Raw genomic sequence first — 21,382 nt, 5'->3', positions numbered from 1 at the left:
AAATATCTAAATATTGTTTAAAAGCTAAATAACAATCAAGTAATAAGCAACAAGTCACATTTCATCCCAATGAGTAGCAATACTAATTGCTTGGAAATCGAAATTTATGGAACCAAATATTTTGCCACGTCTTCTAAAAGTTCCTAAATCGACTGAAATAAATATTTAGAGCTGTTTGAAATGGCAGTTCTGCAACCGCGTCACTTTATAATGCAATATTATTTATTAGAAGCAATGGAAAGTAGTTAAGAAGCACTACAAAACACCATTAATCTTTGGATCGTTTTAGGAAAATGAGGCACTTTTCAAAGAACTCTCTCCAAGCGATTAGTCAGTCTTTTAAGCGTATCTGAAAACGGCAACAAATTCGATCAGAAGGAGGCCATGGGGAAATTCTTTCTTTTGAAAAAGAGTTTTCATTCTAGTTAGCAGCTTGCACCAAACCTTGCAACTCTCACAGGTGAGAAGCCCATAATGGTACCCGGACACTTTATCTCCACAGACTGGACAGAGTTCTTCGAGATCTTCATCGTAAGAATAATTCACCATTTTAAACTGAGACACTGAAAAAGACAAAAAAAAAAAAAAACTCATTAAGCAAGCAGTGCCTGCCGCAGGAATCATTTCAGTCGAATCATCCAAGAGAAACCAAAAGCCAACTTTCACCCAGTTGCTGCAGAGAAGAAATGTTTTTTACGCGTGGAAAGTAGAGCCGCGACTCGGGGAACGCGCTCTCCGGCTCATTTATTATTAATAGTGATAATTATTATGGTTTTTGTTGAGCGCTTACGATGTGCCAAGCACTGTTCTAAGCGCTGGGGTGGATACCAGGTAAGGTGCCTTTTGTACGTTCTTTTGCAACTTTAAACAGCTCCTGCCGCACGCACGCTCGCGTCGCTTTGCCCGGCAACCGAAATTGGGCTCAGAAAGAGAAGTCAATGAAAGTAGATTTTCCCCCTTATTGCAAAAGCCTTGGAAAAGCCAGAGCCCCAAGTTTGTCTCCCTGCCCAAGCCAAGGAGTGGCGTCAGCCCGCTCCGGTGAGATGGCCGTTCCAATAATAACGGTGGCGTTCTGTTTAAGCGCTTACTCTGTGCCAAGCACTGCGACGCGCATCGCTACCCATTCACCTAAGGTTGCATTCGTCCACCCTTCTTCCAGAAAGGAGGCGCTCGGCGGGGTTTGAAGCCTCGGGCCGGGACTGGACATTTCAGATTTTATCCTTTTTGGATCCTGGCCCCCAAACCCAACGAGTGCCCTCTGCGCCACCGGGCTCGGGTCCTCCACCTAGATTCCTGGAAATCTTCAAGTTGCGCCTCTATAGAGCCCGTCCTGCTTCCCCAAACCCTTCCTGCCACCCCCACCCCTCACCCCACCACCGTTTTGCACAGGAAAGGGGTGGGGGGCGAAGGCCAAAGTGGGAGAAAGGGGTTGGGTGGGTTTCGCCTTGGCCAAGCCCGGTGGTGCCAGGCGCGCTCTCTGGGCAGGAAAGGGAACTTCCCAGAGACGGGCAGAGCCTGAAAAATGGTAAACGGCCAAGGCAGCTGCGTTGGGAGACCCGACAAATATTGCTCCAACAGCCCCCTGCCCCCTGATCCACACCAGGCTTCCAGACAAACTTCCCCAGGCCGGGCAAGGCAGGGCGCTGGGAGCGGAGGGCCCGATGGGTGCGCGCCCTGCTTCTGCGAGAATATTTGCGTGGCACCTCTCCTTCTCGCTGCCCTCTCCTTCTCGCTGCCCCTGCGCCGTGCCAAGCTGCCCCTCGCCCAGCTTTCCGCCCCTCCACCTTGGCAGAGCCCGCTGCTGGTTTGAGGAACGTAGATGGTTGGATGGGGCGGGAGGAAGGGGATGGGTTGGGGAAAAATGGGTGGATGGGGCAGGAGGAAGGGGATGGGCTGGGGGAAAATGGGTGGATGGGGCAGGAGGAAGGGGATGGGCTGGGGGAAAATGGGTGGATGGGGCAGGAGGAAGCGGATGGGCTGGGGGAAAAAGGGGCTACGGAGAGATTTGCCTCGAAAACTGAAAACGCCAGCTCTGAAGCCCCAAATCTTTGGAGCAAATCCCACAGACCCGTGGACCGCCGGCTGTGGCCCGACCCAGGGGACGGTCCTGGGGCAGGGGACTTTCGTCCGAGCCCGGAATGCGGGTCTCGCTTGGAAGGTCCACAGAGTAGAAATCAATTAATCAATCAGCTGTATTGATCGAGCGCTTGTTGGGCACAGAGCACCGTACTGAGCGCTTAGGAGAGAAAGGCGGTAGGACACGGCCGGGAGACGGGACCAGGGGCGGAGAGAGCCAGGAGCCAGAACTTCCAGGGAATTTAATTCCGCAGAAGGGATTTCTCTCGGATTAGAGACGGAGGGAAAATACCTGGTGTCCGCACCCCTTTCTCCCCTTCCCCAGGCGCCGGGAGTCCAAAGCTGCTTCGGGACGCACACTATTTTGGGGAGGGGGGGCTCACCCTTGCCGAAGCTCCGCGGTTTATTTCCGCGGCAAGGATCGAGGCCGAAAAAGGACAGGGAAGAATACTTTTCCCTGGACCTCCAGACCCAGAGAAGTGGGAGGTGACGGCCCGACGAACGGCAGGGAAGCCAGGGCAGCCTCTAGGACCGAGAGAGGCGAAGGCGGACCCTCCCGGTTCCGGATCCCGGTTCCGGATCCCGGTTCCGGATCCCGGTTCCGGATCCCAGATGGACTCCTGAGACAGCCCGGAAGGAATGGGACGGGGCGGGCCGGTTCGCACTCGAGATCGGATTTAGGATCGCCCCCCCCGGGGGAGCAAACTGCGAAGAAGTTGGTAGAGGAGTTTTCTCGGAGAGCACGGAAAGGGACCCTGGAGATCCGAGCCCCCCCGCTTCTGTCCCGGCCCTTTCGGCTCTCCGAGATGCAGGTTAGGTGGGCTGGACGCCTGCGGCGGGGGGCGGGAAAGTCTTGGGGGACGCAGATGGTCAGCCAGCTCCGGACGGGACCTCCCCCCAACTTCTTTGGCCAAGCGCCTCGCAGCCTTCCCTCCCCCATCCCGGGGCGAGATGATTAAGGTTTGGGACGGGAAGATTCCGCTTCCCTCTGCAATCTTCATTACCCGGAATGACCATTCTCTCCCTCTTCCTTCCCGGACGCATTCCCAGGACGGTTCTCCCTGCGGGATCCCCTGGAAGCACGTGCGCCAGGACGCCGGGCAGAGAGTTTCTTGTGCGCCCTGGACGCCCGGATCCGGCCGGTTTCCTAAACTCTGGCCCCGCCAGCGCCCTGCGAATAGGCTCCTTCTGGTCCGAGCTCACTCTCCTCTCCTCTCTTCACCTCTCCTCTTCTCTCCTGTCCCGTCCTCTCCTTTCCTGTCCTGTCCTGTCCTCTTCTCTCCTGTCTTGTCCTGTCCTGTCCTCTCCTATTCTCTCCTCTCTTGTCCTGTCCTGTCCTGTCTCTCCTCTCCTCTTCTTTCTCTCTCTCTCTCTAAAAGGCAGCAGTTTGACTTCAGGGATTTTCCCGAGCCCCTTTCCTCCGCCTGGAGGGAATCCGGGAAACCCTCCCCAAAGCAGGCCCGGCGGCTGGATTGGCCCCCACCCCAAACCGCGCCGAGCCCCGTGCAGATGTGCGTTCGGGACGCGCGGCCCGGGCAGGTAACATCACTAGAGCGTTATTCGTTCGGGGGCAGGGAACTTGTCTACCAACTCTGTCACGCCGTTCTCTCCCAAGCGCTTAGTGCAGTGATCTGAACACAGTTGGCGCTCCAGAAATGCGATTGACTGATCGATCCCGAGATCCGAGGCCAGCGCACGGCACCTCCCGGGGGGATGGGGGGGGGGGCTTTCTTAACCCCGTCCTCCCCCTGCACCACTCGCCCTCCCGCCCTCTCTGCCAACGGACCACCGGTCCTTGCCCAAGCAACTGTGATCAACTTCCTCGGGGCTTTAATGCAAGCCAGATCCGGACTGCTATTTCTGAGCGCGAGGCCGCGCCGCCAGCGGAATTTATTTGTTTTCTCGTTAGCAATCAAGAGCTGGGGAAACAGATGGGACTTGCCTATTCCCAATACTCTGATTGAAGTATGTGCATCAAGCTAGTGTTTCTCCTCTCCCTCCCTCCCTCCCCACCCCCCCGAGACGGGACAAGGGGAGGGTCCCATCGACCCTTTTACGCTCCGCGGAGTTGAGGGCGGCATTTTTCGTGCCCCGTTCGCCCCCCCCCCCCCCTGCTTTCCTCCTGGGTCCGGGGGGCGTCGTGGGGCACTTTAATCCCATGGGGTCCTTCCTGCTTCTCCACCCCCCCCCCCCCCACTCCCCGGGGTCATTGCCTCGTTGGGTCCACATACTCCTTTCCCAGGTCGAACCCCCGGCCGAGGCCAGCAGCGCGGGAATGATGATAATAATAATGATGATGGCATTTGCTAAGCGCTCACTGTGTGCCAAGCACTGTTCTAAGCCAGCAAAGTCGTCCGGAACTTAAGTTTCTCCCGGAGCCGTGGATGGTCGCGGTGGGCGGCTCCCCCAGGCCGTCCGGGACCGGACCTGAGCCGGACAGCCCAGCCACGGAGCCCGTGCCCAGCCGGTGCCCAGCCGGTGCCCAGCCGGTGCCCAGCCCTCCCTGCCTACATGGCGCCGGCTGTCCTGCCTGTGCCCGGCCCGCCCTGCCTAAGTGGTGACCGAGCTACCCGCACCGTGCTGGTGTCCGGCCCCTGCCCTGCCTTTGCCCACCGCCCTCCCGCCCTCGTCTTGCCAGGGGACCTTACCTTGCATGTTTTCCGGCATCGGCCCCTGGTCCCCATGCGATCGGGCGAGACCCAGCGCTTCTGTCTCCACTTTAGGCAGCATGACCGGACGGCCGCGGGCCGGGGTCGGGGGTCCGTGTCCGTCCGGGAGCCCAGCACCTGAACACGGCAGCACAGAGTCAACTCACGCGGAGGCAAGAAAGGGCGACGGAGGGCGCCCTCCCATCTCCGCCCACCTCCTCCTTCACCATCTCCACCACCTCCACCCCCTCCTCCTCTTTCTCCTTCTCCAAGCCCTCCCCTCGCCCGCCTCCAGCCGCCGGCTGCTGCCCTGTCCCGCCCCGGGTGGCCGAGGTCGGCAATTGGGGAGGGGGGGAAGGACCTGCCCCGGGGGGAGGGGGGGGGGGGAAGGACCGGCTCGGAAGGGGGGAAGGACTGGTCCGGGGGGAAGGACCGGCCCGGGGGGAAGGACCGGCCCGGAGGGGAAGGACGGGCCCAGGGGGAAGGACCGGCCCGGGGGGGAAGGACCGACCCAGGGGGAAGGACCGGCCCGGGGGGGAAGGACCAACCCGGGGGGAAAGGACCGGCCCAGGGGGACGGACCAGCCCCGGGGGGGAAGGACCGGCCCTGCGGGGAAGGACCGGCCCGGGGGGCAAGGACCGGCCCGGGGTGGTCGGCTCACCGCAGCGGCGGCAGCAGTGGGGCGTCCCGGGCCATGGGCATCCCCCTGCCCGGCTTCGCAGCGCCGTGCAGCCGCTGCGGGGCCGCTGCCTCGTTTTCTCCAGTCCTTCTGGTTCAAGGATGGACTAGGACCGGCCGGCTCCCTCCATCCCGCCCCTTCCCGCCCCCCCTCCCCCGCCCCTCACCGCTCCCCGCCCCTCTCCCGGGCGGGCTGTGGGTGCTGGGAAGAGGGACGCGGCCCGGGAAGAAGGGAGTGATTTCAGATACTTGAAGTTACGGGCACGAGGGGACGAATGTTTCTGCAACCAATGGGAAGGCGGCGCGCGCGCGGGCACACACACGCGTACGCACGTGTACACTCCCCCCCACTCCCCCCCATACCCACCCTCACACCCCCCCCCCCACAGACACACACACACACACACACACACACACAAGCCCGTCCCCTTGGCAGTTCAGCGTGAGCCCGTGTTTAGGCTGTGAGCCCGTTGTTGGGCAGGGGTTGTCTCTATCTTGCCGAATTGTCCATTCCAAACGCTTAGTCCAGTGCTGTGCACTTAGTAAGCGCTCAATAAATACGATTGAATGAATGAATGAATTCCCCAGAGCCTTCCAGAACCCGCGAAGCCGACTCCCCACCCCAAGTCCAATCAAGGTTTTCTTCTATTCTGAGGGCGAAGGGGGATGGGGGGAACGGGCGAAGGCCCTTGTAGAGAAAGAGGAATAAAAGAAGGAAATTGCTCCCAGTGGCGTCTCTAAAGGTCTTGGCACTTGGCATAAGACCCCACGAGAGTCCCCTCACCCTCTCCTCTTCAGGCGGCCCCTCTCTAGGGCAAAGCCCTCCGTGCCCAAGGCCCCCGTCGAGCCAGGATGCGGGAAGGTGGCCCAAGCGGCGACCCCCGGGCAGCCCCTTGGCCAGCCTCCGAAGGGTAGGGAGGGCACACGGGGGGAGAATCAGGACTGAGGGATGGGGAGAGGGAGGGATGTGCATGATCTGAGATTGCTTCCCCCTGCATCCCTGCTTTCTCCGGTCCTTAGCTGGTGCTGCCCTCGTGAACGGCCCCTTCCGAAGGGCTCCGAGATCCCTCCCACGACCTTCAGAGCCAATTCTGGGGCTTCTAGCTCCCGGCGGGGCAGAGCCTGCATGCGATCCCGCATTTTTAAAAGTTGAGCCATCTGTTCCTCCGCGGCAGCCTCCGTCAGCAGAGCCGCGCTCGGAAAGGACAACACCTCCAGAGCGGCCAGCGCTGGCCCCGCGGGACCGAGCCGTCCCGTGCAAGCCCGTAGAGCGCACGAAATGGCCCAACTTAAAACCCCCTATTAATTCATTCATTCAATCGTATTTATCGAGCGCTTACCGGGTGTAGAGCACTGTACTAAGCGCTTCCTGCGCGTCCCAAGAGGGAGCGCTAATCCGGGCGTCAATGGCACGAAATGGGGGAGAGACCAACCTTTTCCACGCTTCCTCTGTCCCACTCAGTCCAATTCGCTTTTTCCAAGACCCAGGACCCCATAGTCTCCGAACCAGTTTTTTCTGGGATGTTGGGAAACCCTTCCCGTGGATGAGGACTCTTGGACCCGTGGGTAATAATAATACTAATGATGATGGTATCTGTTAAGCGCTTACTATGCGATTACAAGCATCATTCTAAGCACTGGGGTAGATACAAGGGAATCAGGTTGTCCCACGTGGGGCTCACAGTCTTCACCCCCATTTTACAGATGAGGTAACTGAGGCACAGAGAAGCGAAGTGATTTGCCCAAAGTCACACAGTAGACAAGTGGCGGAGCCGGGATTAGAACGCACCACCTCTGCCTCCCAAACCCGGGCTCTTTCCACTAATCCACGCTGGTAATTCAAACCTATCCCTGCCCGTCCCCGCCCGGACCATCCGTTGGCACCCACGGGACTGGGATCCCACCGAACTGCAGCCCCGAAGGAGAGATAATAACAATAAAGGTATTTTAGCGCTTACTATGTGCCAAACACTGTTCTAAGGGCGGGGGTGGGGTAGAAACGAGGTAATCAGGTTGTCTCACCTGAGGCTCACAGACTTAATCCCCATTTTAAACAGAGGAGGGAACTGAGACACAGAGAAGTGAAGTGACTTGCCCAAAGTCCCGCAGCCGACAAGTGGCGGAGCGGGATTAGAACCCACGACCTCTGACTCCCAAGCCCGGGCGCTTTCCACTAAAGGCACGCTGCTTCCCAGATCTCAGGATCCCTTCTCTGGATTCGTTCGGTTCAACGTGGATGCACTGACTGTCCAGCCGCCTAACGGTCAGCAGCGTGGCTCGGTGGAAAGAGCCTGGGCTATGGAGTCAGAGGTCATGGGTTCGACTCCCGACTCTGCCACTTGTCAGCTGTGTGACTGTGGGCAAGCCACTTCACTTCTCTGGGCCTCAGTTACCTCATCTGGAAAATAGGGATTAACTGTGAGCCTCACGTGGGACAACCTGATGACCCTGTATCTACCCCAGCGCTTAGAGCACTGTCTGTACATAGTAAGCGCTTAACAAATTACCAACATTACGAACGGTCAGGGGACCCTTCCTGTTCTCAGCTGATGGGCGAGACCAGTGTCCGTGGGATTCCCACTCTGATCCCGGGGGTGCGGGCCGGGAGGGCGCTGATTCCCTTCGGCCAAACCGGGGAGGGCGAGAGAGGCTCCGGATCCCGCAGGGAAGGCCGGCCCTGCTAGTTTCGAGCTGGTCCTGTAACCCTCCCCCAGACCATCCACCGGCTTCTTCTTTCCTCATCCCGCCCCAGGGGTCGGAGGGTCCCGGGGGCAGAGCTGGGCTTGGCCAACGGGCTGGACGCTGCTCTTAGACCCGCACGGGTGTCGGACGCGAGACTGGAGGACCTCTGGAATTTCCCGAACGAAAAGGCCCCGGTCCCCACCTCAGTGTAGGCACAGAGATCTAAAATCCCTCCCAGTTGGTAAAATCCCTGAGGGCATGGATGGTGTTTACTAATTCTACTGTACTCTTCCAAGGGCCCAGAAGAGTGCCAGTTATGGTAATGATAATGATGGCATTTCTTAAGCGATTACTACGTGTCGAGCACTGTTCTAAGAGCTGGAGCACTGTTCTAAGAGCTGGAGCACTGTTCTAAGCGCTGCAGCTCTGTACATAACAAGTACATGAAGGAGATCCTCAGACTCTGCAAGCCCTATAATGGCCTCTTCCGCTCTTCCACTCCCCGGTCGACATCCTCAGCACAGCCGATTGGGATGGTATTTATGAAATTCTTTTTATGCGTCAAAGCCCTGCGTTTAGCAGAGGGAAGGAAGGAAGCAAGATGATGGATAGATCACAGTTCCTGTCCCACACGGAGCTCACTAGAGAGCAGAGAAGCATCTTGGCCTACCGAATAGAGCACCGGCCTGGGAGTTGGAGGATTTGGGTTCTAATCCGGACTCCACTCTCTGGGCAAGTCATTTAACTTCTCTGTGCCTCAGTTACTTCATCTGTAAAATGGGACTTGAGACTAGGAACCTTTTGTGGAACAGGGACTGTTCCAACCTGATTATAGTGTATCTACCCGAGCTCCCCCGACCTCCCTCTCCCCCAAACCTCCCCTTCCCATCATGGGCAGCGAGGCCCCAGGTCAGTGCCCGGCCCGAAGGGATCCATCTTCACCTTGGGACTCGGAGATCACGTAGACTGGACAATAGGGCTAGAAGAAGCAGCGTGGCTTAGTGGAAAGAGCCCGGGCTTAGGAGTCAGAGGTCATGGGTTCTAATCCCGGCTCCGCCACCTGTCAGCTGTGTGACTTTGGGCAAGCCACTTCACTTCTCGGTGCCTCAGTGACCTCATCTGTAAAATGGGGATGAAGACTGTGAGCCCCACGTGGGACAACCTGATTACCCTGTATCTCCCCCAGCGCTTAGAACAGTGCTCGGCACATAGTAAGCGCTTAACAAATACCAACATTATTAATAGGGCTAATGTTAGGATCCCGAAACCCGCCGGTGGAGGGACCTTCGGGAAGGAAGGGATGCGGGGTTTGGTCTGGGATAGGATGGAGCCCTGCGGCTTCCTAAGGGGCCAGAGAGTGCGCGGGCACAGTGTACTTTCCCAAGTGCTTAATACAGTGCTTTGCACACAGTAAGCGCTCAAAATACACGATTGAATGAACGAGTCCACACTGAGCAGGCGTTCGGGCGGGCGGACAGGACTCTGGCCAAGGGGCACCCAGCTGGGTCCGCAAACATACAGGGACAGAGACAGCCAGGTGGCTCCTCCCTTTCCCCCTTGGGTCTGGGGGGCGCGTACACATGCAGACACACACACATACGACGGATGCAGGGGGAGGGGAGAGGGGTTCATTCATTCATTCAATCGTATTTACAGTGTGCAGAGCACTGTACTAAGCGCTGGGGAAAGTACAGTATGGCAATAAAGAGAAGCAACCCCTGCCCACAGCGAGCTCAGTCTAAAGGTTTATAACTACTGGTAATTGAACACCAGTTGCCCCCTCCCATCTCCTGTGTGCCCCCCCACCCCCAACTTTCGTCCTCTTCGGGGTCCTAGGAGGCTCCACCGTCCTCTCTCCAGCCCATCCTTTTCGCTCAGGCTTCTTTACTAACTTCTCACGAACTCTCTCTCTCTTCCCCCTCTCTCCCTTTTCCTCCCCCTCGCCCCTCCGCCCTCCCCTCTAAATATCTCCTGAGTTCTCCCGCCTTGGTTCTGACATTTTTTTTTGAAAGCCTTGATTGACATTTGCAATTATGCAGGATGATGGCTCGAGGAAGCTCCCGCAGCCTTGATTAGCGCCAGAAGCACAGTCCTAGAATATTTGATCCAGCCAGCGCGTTCGGTGGATAAACTAAGAACTTCCATTCACACCATGTCCGTGTGTGGTATGCTTGTATGTATGTGTGTATGTGTATATATGTGTCTGTGTAGGTGCCTTTTCCTCTGTGTCCCAGTTTCTGTCTCCGTGTGTTTTTGTCTTTTCCCGTGTGTCTATCTCTGTGTATGTGTGTATCTCCTTTCTTCTGGTCCCTGTGCCTTAGATTCCAAGGATTGACAGCCCTGGATAGGGAGGGTCGGGTATCTTGGGGCCTGAGTAGCTGGAGATTAGTTTGTTTTTTTTAATGGCATTTGTTAAGCGCTCACTATATGCTTAGTACTACGTACTAAGCATGGAAGTAGATACAAGCTAATCAGGTTCGACACCGTCCTTGTCCCACAGTCTTAATCTCCATTTTGCAGTTGAGGTAAGCAAGGCACAGAGAATAATAATAATAATGGTATTTGTTAAGGGATTACTATGTGCTAAGCACTCTTGTAAGCGCTGGGGCAGATACAAGGTAATCAGGTGGTCCACTTGGGGCCCCCAGTCTTACTCCCCATTTTCCAGATGAGGGAACCGAGTCCCAGAGAAGTTAAGTGGATTGCCTAAGGTCACATAGCGGACAAGTGGCAGAGCGGGGATTAGAACCCACGTCCTCTGACTCCCAAGCCCGTGGTCTTTCCACTAAGCCACGCTGCTTCAGGGAAGTGACTCACACCAGGACACAAAGCAGACAAGTGGAGGATCTGGATTAGAACCCCGGACCCGTGTTTTAACCACCAGACCTCGCTGGGGGAGGAAAGGGGGGTGCGGGTCAGAAGGAGGAGCGATGCCAAGCCTTTCCAGAGAGTTTTCTCTGGTGGGTATCGGGGGCTTCACCCCGGTTCCAGGGGCCTGAGCTCATGCCGCGAGCGACCCAAGAGTCTGCCAGCTCGTGGCTCTTAGCACAGGGCACAGCGCAGAGTCCAAACCCAAAAGTGCTTCTCCTCCCCTCCTCTGCCTCTCCTCTTCCTCCCGTACCCCTCCTTCTCCTCCCTGCCCCACCCCCTGAGCGACCTTCCCTACGAACTGGGGAAACTTGGTTTAAACGGCGTCTGCTTAGGAAGAACTACTATAAGCCCCGGATTCCGTTTCCTAAACTAACTTTCATCGGCAGCTTTGCAGAGCTCCCATTCCCGTGGGCTCCGAAACGCTCCACTTCGCCTGGTGAACGAGGAAGGGCTCGGAAATTGGCGCCGCCCGGATCGACGCCCTAAATATCTTCTCAAAAGTGACTCTTAAATCCAGGAAAATCACACTTGGCAAGAGGGCGGGGATGGAACCAACGAAAGAACGAACGAATAAACGAACGAACGAACGAATGAAAGGAAGAACGAACGAGCGAGTGAATAAGTGAGGAAAAGAATGCGCGCGTGAATGTGAGTAAACACGAGTGCGTGAGTGAACGACTGATTGAGTAAATGAGTTTGGGAAGCAGTGAGTGCCTACCAACTCTATTATATTGTACTCTCCCAAGCGCCTAGAGCAATGTTCTGCACACAGTAAGCGCTCAGTAAATACGATTGATTGACCGAATGAGTGTTTTTGACACCTTTTGTGATTGCTAGAGACCCGCCAAGAGCTGGGACCTCTAGTCCACACAAAGTGGAGGATTAAATCAATAAATTAAAAAGTGGGGCGGGGGAAAGTCCAAACTTTTCACTGGGGAAAAACTAGGGTAATTTGATCCCGAATGAGCCAAACTGACTAGAGGGTCTATATTGATGAACTTTTCCGATAATCGCCGCCCTCGCTCTGGCTTGTCTAGAGCCAATCCAGTTTCCAGGGCGATGGGCCCACTGCCCCCAGTTCTTCTTTGCGCAGTCCCCGTCCCAAATGGCGTCCTTGCAGAATGTACCGAGGTTCAGAGGACTTAGGGGGCAGGCTGGCACTTGCCCGGTGAAGCCAAATTCCGTCTCCCACAGCCCTGGTGGGTGAGACTCGACCCTCCGTGTTGGCCCAGTCTGTCCAACCGTTGGAGAATGTTGCCCCGGGAGTAGATATTGGGCAAAACCAGGCACCCAGGAGTCAAGCGTTGGAAAGTCACCTTCCCTTCCAGACCTAGATCGTCCTGCATCAATGTCCAGATTGCGTTGTTTTTTGGTTGTTTTTTTTTTTTTTAACCCATCTTTGTTCAACAAAGCAATGATGCGGGGTGATCTAAGTCTGGTTAACCTGGGCAGGGGGTTGGAGATTCGACACACCCGCAGTTTACCCCCGCGACTGAACTTGGGCAGTTTCCGGAGTTGTTACTCGAGTTAGGACTTTGGATCTTTCGGCAAGCTCGAGCGGGCTATGAGGTCAGAAACATTTGGCTTTGGCCTTTGATGAGGGAAGGCTCACAGTTGCGCTCCGCCAACTTCAAGCAGGCTGGAATCAGCCCACCGGGTTCCCGGCCAGCCTTGATTTCCCCCCGGCCTGCGCTGCCCTTTCCATCGGGAACCGTGGCAATTTCTCCTGCGTTACAGACCCGTAGGCTGCGAGCAGCACTTAGTTGGCTGGGAATGTCGATGTTTCCCCGAGAAGCGGGAACTTGCTTGGATCTGCTCGTTCGGGACTGCAGACACTGGGTGCTTAAAAAAAATGCTCTTGAGGTTTTTTTTGGTTTTAACTAGTAAGTCTGGTCCCCTTCTTCCTTCTCCTCCATCTCCTCCAGCAACCACACTCCATTTCTTTTCCAAAACTTTTCGTTCTCTTTCCTTAAACCACAGCTCGTCTTTATTGACTCCTTTGCCGTCATATGCAAGTCATCACTTTCCTAGTCTCTCCCCTCTCTCGTTTTGCCTTTTCCCCTTTCATTTTAATTGTTTTCTGTCGTCGTCCTCTTCCTCCTCCTTCTTTTCTTCCTTTTTTTTTAAAATGGTAATTTGTTGAGCATTTACTACGAGCCAGGCATTGTACTAAGCCCTGGGGTAGATGAAAGCTAATCAGGTTGCACACAGTCCCGTTTCCCAAAGCCTTAATCCATTTTACAGATGAGGTAATTAAGGCACAGAATAGTGAAGTGTCTTGTCCAAGGTCACACAGCAGATAAGCAGCAGAGCAGGATCACCACCCAGGTCCTTTTGACTCCCAGACCTGTACTCTATCCATTAGGCCATGCTGCTTCTCTTCTACTTCTTTTTTTTCTGTTGTCCTCCTCTTCCTCCACTTCTTCTGTTTCATCTTCTTTCTTCTCCCAGCCTCTCTCCCCCTCCTCCTCTACTTCTTTCTATCTCCAGCCACCGAAGCGTCACACTCTACAACTTCAGGGCTCACCTGGGGAGATTCCCATAGGAGACTCTGCTCTCCCACGGCTCCCAGTCATGGAAGGGACCCCGACTCCCTCCTTTGGAGTGCCCAGAAAACGCTCAAAACGCCTATGGGGGAGCGAGAGAAAGAACCAACATTGTGGAATTGCAGTTCAGGGAGAGGATCCCCACCCCTCGTTCGGGTTTCCTGGGTCCTCCCTACCCTCTCAGGCCATTCTCACTGCCAGGCGGCACTGGATCCCCGCCCCGGGTGCTGCACCCTGTGATGCGCGCAATCAATTATTGAAGCAAGCAATCTATTATTGAAGGTATCGGAGGGAAGCGAAATCGGGGTTGTAATAATAATAATAATGGTATTTGTTAAGCGCTTACTATGTGCCAAGCACTGTTCTAAACGTTGGGGGTAGATACAAGGTAATCAGGTTGTCCCACGTGGGGCTCACAATCTTAATCCCCATTTTACAGATGAGGGAACTGAGGCACAGAGAAGTGAAGTGGCTTGCCCAAGGGCACAGAGCAGACAAGTGGCGGAGCCGGGATTAGAATCCATGACCTTCTGACTCCCAGGCACGAGCTCTATCCATTAGGCCATGCTGTTTCTGGATCAGAGGAGGGGATGGAGGGAAAAGGGGAGTGAAGGATGGAGGAGGAGGAGGAGGAGGAAGAGAAGGGGGAGGAGGAGGGAGGTCTCCTTCTGGCCATCTCCCTCAGCAGCTCCGCCTGTGATCAAGGCTGGATCCAAGCTGGAATCAAACCATATAACACGGAGGCCGGGGACAGGAGGGAGCCGTTCTTACTGCGATGCATTTCTTCCTCTGGAGTTCTGTGTACCAGTCTCGCCCCAACCTCTTCTCTGCCTTCACCCACATCCCATCTCCGCTCCCTTCTCCCTGCCTCAGCCTCCGGCAGAGGGTTTCCCTGCTGCCCGCAGGAGGCTGCTATTCCCGTCCGACTCGTATACGGGTCGGGGAGATGGGAGGAGGATATGTCCCCTCGGGCCTGCTTACGGGAACGAGGAAAGGGGAGGAGGACAGGTTTGCGCAGCTTTACGCGTAGCTGGTTGGCATACTAGAGGGTCCGTTCGGGAGCTGGGTCTTTCGGGGGGCGCAGACGCTTCAGGGATCCTCGGGCTTCGGGTGGCATGAGCCCAGGAGCCGGGGATGCAAGGGTGACCGAAACGTTGCACCGAAGGTGACCCTTGCATCCTGGAGCGCGAACGGGAACCTCGGTTCTAGCTCAGCGCTGTGCACACGGGCCCAGCTCTCTGGATACGTTCCTTCTTGCACCCTGTACACGTGCATGCTCACACGGTGTTCCTTCCCTGGACACTCCTATCCCTGCACACTTACACGTGCACACGGGCCCCTCTCTCTCTGGACACATCCATCTCACACCTGGATCACACGGGCGCCCAGACAGTGCTTCTTTTTGCTCGTGAATGGAATGGGGAGTTTTAGCCCCGAGCCAGGCCGGCTGCGTAGGGATCAGGGGATTTTGAAGCCAAAACTTTCTCCCGGGAACTAGCCAGAGCCACGGGGCTTACGGACAAGGTGATGTTTCAGCCTTGACCCCCACGCAGCAGCCTCCACCTCCCGCCCATTTTTCTCTCCGGACTTGGTTTGTCCTAGCGGGCCCAGGCTGGTTCGCTTTGGGATCGCTTGGCACCCGCTTCCCAGGAAGGGCAGGATGGCCTCGGGCCCAATCCGAGCCCTCCAGACCGTAAACTCGTTGTGGGCAGGGAAAGTGCCTACCAGTTCTGCTATATTGTACGCTCCCCAGGGCCTAGTACAGTGTTCTGCACAGAGTCAGCGCTCAATAAATACGATTGATTTGAGTTGGCGTTGGCCGGAGACTCTCGGATTCATCTCCTAGTTGAAGCTGGGGACAATGGCTTGGAAAGGGAGGGGGTGTGGGAGAGGTGGAGGGAGGAGAGGCGGTAAGTTCTAGGGGTCGGATAATTGGCAGTGGACCCCCCCACGTCCCCTCACCCCCACCGTCTGGGACGTCCCGCCACCCGCCTCATTATCATTATTATTATTGTTATGGTATTTGTTAAAAGCTAGGTGCCAAGCACTGTTCCAAGCGCTGGGGTAGATACAAGGTAATCAAGTTGAACACAGTCCCCGTCCCCCATGTGGCTCACAGTCTTAATCTCTAGTTTACAGATGAGGTAACTGATGTCCAGAGAAGTGAAGTGACTTGCCCAAGGCCACAGAGCAGACAAGTGGCGGAGTCTGGATTAGAACTCATGTCCTTCTGACTCCCAGACCCTACACCATGATGCTTCTCTGGAGAGGCAGGGGACAGCGCTGGCCGAGGCCCAGCCTGGGGACAAAGGCTGCTCTGGAGCAAGTCTGCACGGATTTGGACCAGGCTCAGGACCGGCCTGCAAGAGCGAAATTGTCTCCGAGGCTGTGTCCAGACCAAAAGGAAGCGCTTCACTCCGCCCTCTCCCCTTCCAGTCCCGAAGCCAGCCCCCCACCCATCCAACTTCCCCCCAGAACATAAAGATCACTCGGCCCCAAGAGCCCAGTCCGTCCGGATCCCCAAGTGGCCCTGGCATGATCCCCCAGGGAGTTGCCCCCCACCCCACCCCACCCCCGGTTAAATCCCCCAACCCAGCCCCAATCCGGACTCTCCCGTGGCCATGGGCCTCCCTTTCCCACCCAGCCCCCGGCCCAAGATTGGAGAGGACGACTCTGGAATTCACTGGAAGGGAACTTTGCCGTGGGTTGAGGAGGGGGCAGTGATGTTTTCTCCATCGTTTCAAAGACTGCTGGGCAAATCGATCTTTAAATTGCCCCTCCCTTTCTTCTCCATCCCCTCCCCCCCCCTTTCAACCTCCTCCCAAAGGGGATTACTGATCCCATTCCTGACCCCCTCACATGAGGATCCCTGCCTACTCACATTCTCTTACACACACACGAGACACGCACGCAACCGCATATTTTTGTCATTCTATTGAGTTGCGAGAAGGCGAGCCGCGGTCAGCCGGTCCCTGGCTTCGGATGTGATGAACGAATGTGAGAAAATTGCACGCCCCCCTACTAAAAAAATCACAAAGTGCACCAAGCCTGCTTTGCACCACGCTGGCATCTTTCTAGACTTTATCTCCAGGGCAATCTCGGCTCCAGTGGGTAGCAAATGTCCGGCGTGGTGCCCAGGGGGAGAAATTCCACCCCGGGGGCAGGGGTTTGCCCTTCTAAAGGGAGAATTCTGCTCAAGCTGCGAATTATCTCCGTGCTTTTTTTACTTTCAGAATCTCTGCTTTATCTGTAAGGGGTTCTTAGTGGCCCTATGCATGCTCTCTCTCTTTTCCTTTTCCTTGACTACAGAATATTTTTGTATTGATATGCTTTAGGAGTTTGACTCGCCAAAATGTCTTTGAAGTCAGTGTACCCAGCCTGTTTCCATCTTCAGAAAAAACAGAGAGAGCACTTTTCGTTACAAATTAAATTCACAACTTATGACAACCCTTAACAGGTGACTCCAAAGTGAGGGGGATCTCAAGTATGGAGCACACACCGCACAGAAGGTGGATCTACAATCGTGCTAGAGCAAATACTCAATGACAGAAGAAGGAAAGAGAATTGCCTTTTTCCAGGTTTATGGCTGTGTTGACCAAATTCGTTCCCGCTTGAAAATGTCATAATTGAGACAGTTTCTATGTTCAAAACTGTTTGTACCAGCATATTTGCCATTTGTATCACTCAATCAATCTATCAACAGTATTTTATTGAGTGCTTTACTGTGTTTAGAGCACTGTACTGAATGCCTGGGAAAATGAAATAAAGCAGAGTTGATAGACATGTTTCCTGTCCACAGCGAACTGGATGCATAACAAATAGGAGAGTTGAAAAACGGTCTGGAACAGAACTTGGAAAATTCACAAATATGGCATCATTCAAAATAAATTTATGGATTTTTTAATTGCCTGAAGCTCTAGGCCCCAATTATTGATCTAGGTCAAACCCATTTTTATTTACTGAGATGTCATAATCTCATGAATAAAATCATTACAAAAGCCGAAATAATGTGTCATAGCGTATGTCTTCTAACAGTTCAGTGGTAAAAGAAAAGCCACATCTGCTCTGGATATTAGTGTCATAATTCTAAAATATGGAAATATTCAACATTTTGCCTTTTTAAACTCTGAATAATGCATACGGACTAATATGCAAACTGAGATTTCTGCTCATTAAAAACAAAATGAAAAGCTATGATTTGCAATGTGAACAAGCCGGGGACAATCAAAATCATACACTTAAAAGTAGCAATCTCAGAACAAGTAGAGAAATTCTTACTTACCCATAGTTGTAAATCCATGTTTTATAGATTCCTGTACGTCGTTAGAATCAGAACTAGAAGACATTCTTAAATACAATTATAGATTACCCTTGGAATTAAGGCATATACCATTGAGTATAACAAAAGGTGCAGCCTGTCAAATTTTCTGGCCTTGGCGCACAGACTACAGTAACCTTCAGTGAAAGTTAGCGAAAAGCAAAAAAAAAAATATCCAAGAATTCAGAAAGTAACAAGCAAGTCTTTCACTGGACTCTGTACTTTTTCCAGCATTAGTGACCTGTTGTAAACCATGTATCCAGTTTCATGATGGTCTCTAATCAGAAGAATTGAAACTTGTGATAGGTTTGGGGTGATCACGTGGCACTGTGCAGGTTGATAAGAAGACCCTGTTATAAAGTGACAGCAAAAGAGATAAGAACTCTTTGCAGATAATGGCAGAGAAATGATTAACTCAGAAGTGGAGAGGTGCTATGCAGCACAGAGAGCGGAAAGTTGTAAAACTATGGGGTCAGAAGATTGTACCCAGTGGAGAAACATCCAACCCAAGTGGAGCTTATAAATTTAGGCTTGTGACATGCCCTCTTAATGTCATCACCACTGCACATTAAGGGGAAAGAGGTGCATGGCTGCTTAAGCACCTGCAAATGATAAACATAGCTGACATTCACCCCTCAAGTGATGAGTGATTCACACAACTGTCACAATGAGCAGCATGGGCTAGCTGAGGGCTATGACTTTTTTTTAGTCAGACCAAACCTCTTTATTGCACCTATTCATTAGACAAGAGACTAATCTTAACTTGTTTGGATGATGCTCAATTGGTTAAGGGCCATCTATTTTTTTTCCCCCAGTAAAGTAAGATCTTTAAAGAAAGGTTAAGTATTGATAACCTGAGAAAGAATACATGTGTATAACCTTTCACAGTCAAAGTTGTTTTCCTAGGTTGCTTCCTCTGGAGAAAATCTTTGGCAACCCCTGTTGACCAGGTCCTAATGAGCAGGATTCTCTGTAGGGACTGGGCCATCTGGCGAGGCTGTTTGGGGGGAGAAGATGTTAGTCACTTGCTCAATATCAACGTATTTTTTTAAACATAAAATCTCATCCTTAAAAGAGTAACTATCATCTTGTTATTTTCTTAAGTGCCGGGCACTGTCCTAAGCGCTGCAGTAGATACAAGTGAATCAAGTTGGAGACACAGTTCCTTGTCCCACATGGGGCTCACAGTCTAAATAGGAGGGTGAACAGATATTCCACCCCCATTTTACAGATGAGACTGAGGCATAGGGAATTTAAGTGAATTGTCCAAGTCACACCAAAGACACATGGAAAAGCGGTGATTAGAATCCAGGTCCCTTCGCTTCCAAGCCCGTGCTCTTCCCTCTAAGGCCGTAGCTGCTTCACGCCAAATAGGACTATCATTATTAGAGAAAGCAGCAGACACATCATTTCTCAGTTTATAGTATGGTTAATTCCCTAGGTTTTTTGGGGTGTTTTTTTTCCAATGAAAGATACAAATAAAATAGTAAATTGTTCTGTGCAGAACTTGTCTTTTGGACTGGTGATCTGATAGGCCATTTACCCTTTGGAATCGGGGAGATCAGCCATCTTTAACATTTGGATATTTCTAAAAATCTGGCTAACATTTTCCAAGGTTTTAGCATGAAAAACTTCTTCAAGGGAGTTGTACCTTTTAAATCATCTAAGCTCTCTAGCTTAAAATTTTAGTTTAGTTTGACCAATACTTTTAGAACTTCTTTTTAAATATGGTACAGAGAAACCTGTTTAGGAGACCACCAGCTTTAACCCAGATTTCAAATTGTAAACACTCAATCATTCAATCAACAGTATTGACTGAGAGCCTACTGGAAGCAGGACACTGTGGCTAAGCACGTGGGAGCGTACAATAAATGTCAAAAGCGTAGTTCCTACCCTTAAGGAGGTTACAATCTAATGGGAGAAATAGAAACATTTACAAATAGGAGGGAGGAGAAAAGATGGCGAGGTAGGTAAATAAGTGTTAAATAGAAGAGAATGTAAATCAGTTATGTTCAGAAGTGCTCTGGGAGGTTAACAGAGGGGAGAACACTGAGGTGGTTATAACTGAGGAGGATATAACTTTGGGAGAAGAAAAAAAAATTGGGAAACAACTCCTGGAGAGGTTGTATTTTAGGAAGGCTTTGGAGACAGCTGTGGTCTAGAGATCGTGGTGGGGAGGGAGTTCCAGGCAAGGAAATGCTTCCTCCCACCCTCCTCCCTTCTCTTACAAGTGCTTCTCTCACCTTAGAATCTATACGTGAAGGCAACCCGAATGAGAACCAAGACAGGTAAGGGTTGATCTCCAGTTTTCAGATATATTAGTTAACGGTGATGGGCAGGAAGGGTGGGTAACCTATAGCAAATCAGAGACCAACTGGGACTAGACTTCTCACCTTCTGATTCTAGCAGCTCCAAGACAGAGGTTTCCGGGAATTTTCTACCCTGCTCCCACCATCTGACCATCATGAAATTTCTTAGTCTCTTTCTAGGAAATCAGTTAAGGCACTTATTAATAATACCTCAATTTCACCTGTCCTGCTGCCTAGCCCTTTACTCACATCTTCTCTCTGGCCTGGACCTTCCTTGACCATCATATCTGACAGATTACCACTCTCCCCCTCTTCAAAGACATACTAAAATCGTAACTCCTCCAAGGAGCCTTCCCTGACTAACCCCTACCCTGCTCTATTTGCCTCCTTCCTACATTACCCATGAAACTGTGTCTGCACCCCTTTAGCATTTTGATGCTCACTCCACTCTCAGCCCCACAACACCTAGAAACATATCTTTAAACTCTACCAATTCTCCATCTGAAATTTGCTCTAATGTCCATCTCCTCCACTAGACCATAATCTCCTAGAGGGAGGGATCACATCTACCAGCTCTATTAAGTGGTACAGCACAGGCCTGGGAGTCAGAAGGAACTGGGTTTTAATCCTGACTCCACTCCTTGTCTGTTGTGTGACCTTGGGCAAATCACTTAACTTCTCTGTGCTTCAGTTACCTCATCTGTAAAATGGGGATTAAGACTCTGAGCCCCTCATGGGACAGGGACTGCATCCAAACTGATAACCTCATATCTGCTCAGAACAGTGCTTGGCACATAGTAAGCACTTATCAAACACCATCAATATTATTATCACTGTATGGTACTCTTTCAAGTACACAGTACAGTGCTCTGCACACAGTGAACACTAAATCAATAGCATAGATTGATTGATTAAGGGATTCATCTATAATCATTTCCCTCTTTATCTTTCCATCTCCTCTTTTCCTGGTTCTATCACTGCAAGTTAACACCATCTGGCCTTTGAGGTTTGGTTTAAATATAATTTTTAAACTCTTGAGTAACTGTGCAAGAGAAAGACTATAAATTATTTCTTGACCAATTTAAAATCTACAAGAACAAAAAAAAAATGTTGAGCCAGACTGATACTGATAAAAATGAGAATAAGATGGGAGGAGCAAAATTTACCAAAATAAAGAGAGGAAATTTGAAGGAAAAGGGTGATTTTGTTAGTTATATTTGAATATTAGTAAGAACTTTAAAATTCTCTTGATAA

The 21,382-nt window shown here is 52.6% G+C and overlaps 1 protein-coding gene across 2 annotated transcripts in view; it reads right to left on the bottom strand.

Annotated features, from left to right (window-relative positions):
• NR5A2 (nuclear receptor subfamily 5 group A member 2) overlaps positions 1-18,038 on the bottom strand; it is a 163,078-nt gene extending 145,040 nt beyond the window's left edge. The window contains exons 1-3 of one of the 2 annotated variants that reach the window (XM_007663920.4): positions 17,784-18,038; positions 4,725-4,862; positions 445-563 (exon numbers count right to left, since the gene is read on the bottom strand). In XM_007663920.4, coding sequence (XP_007662110.2) covers positions 445-563; positions 4,725-4,862; positions 17,784-17,847 — 321 coding nt within the window. In that variant the 5' untranslated portion in view covers positions 17,848-18,038. Of the gene's footprint in view, positions 1-444; positions 564-4,724; positions 4,863-5,385; positions 5,460-17,783 lie in introns of those variants that run through there. The other variant, XM_029063619.1, reaches the window with a different exon arrangement.
• Positions 18,039-21,382: the final 3,344 nt, after the last annotated feature.

The sequence above is a fragment of the Ornithorhynchus anatinus genome, chromosome 4 (genome assembly GCF_004115215.2).
Source record: "Ornithorhynchus anatinus isolate Pmale09 chromosome 4, mOrnAna1.pri.v4, whole genome shotgun sequence".
Lineage (NCBI taxonomy): Eukaryota > Metazoa > Chordata > Mammalia > Monotremata > Ornithorhynchidae > Ornithorhynchus > Ornithorhynchus anatinus.
This window is presented reverse-complemented; position numbering and strand designations above follow the sequence as displayed.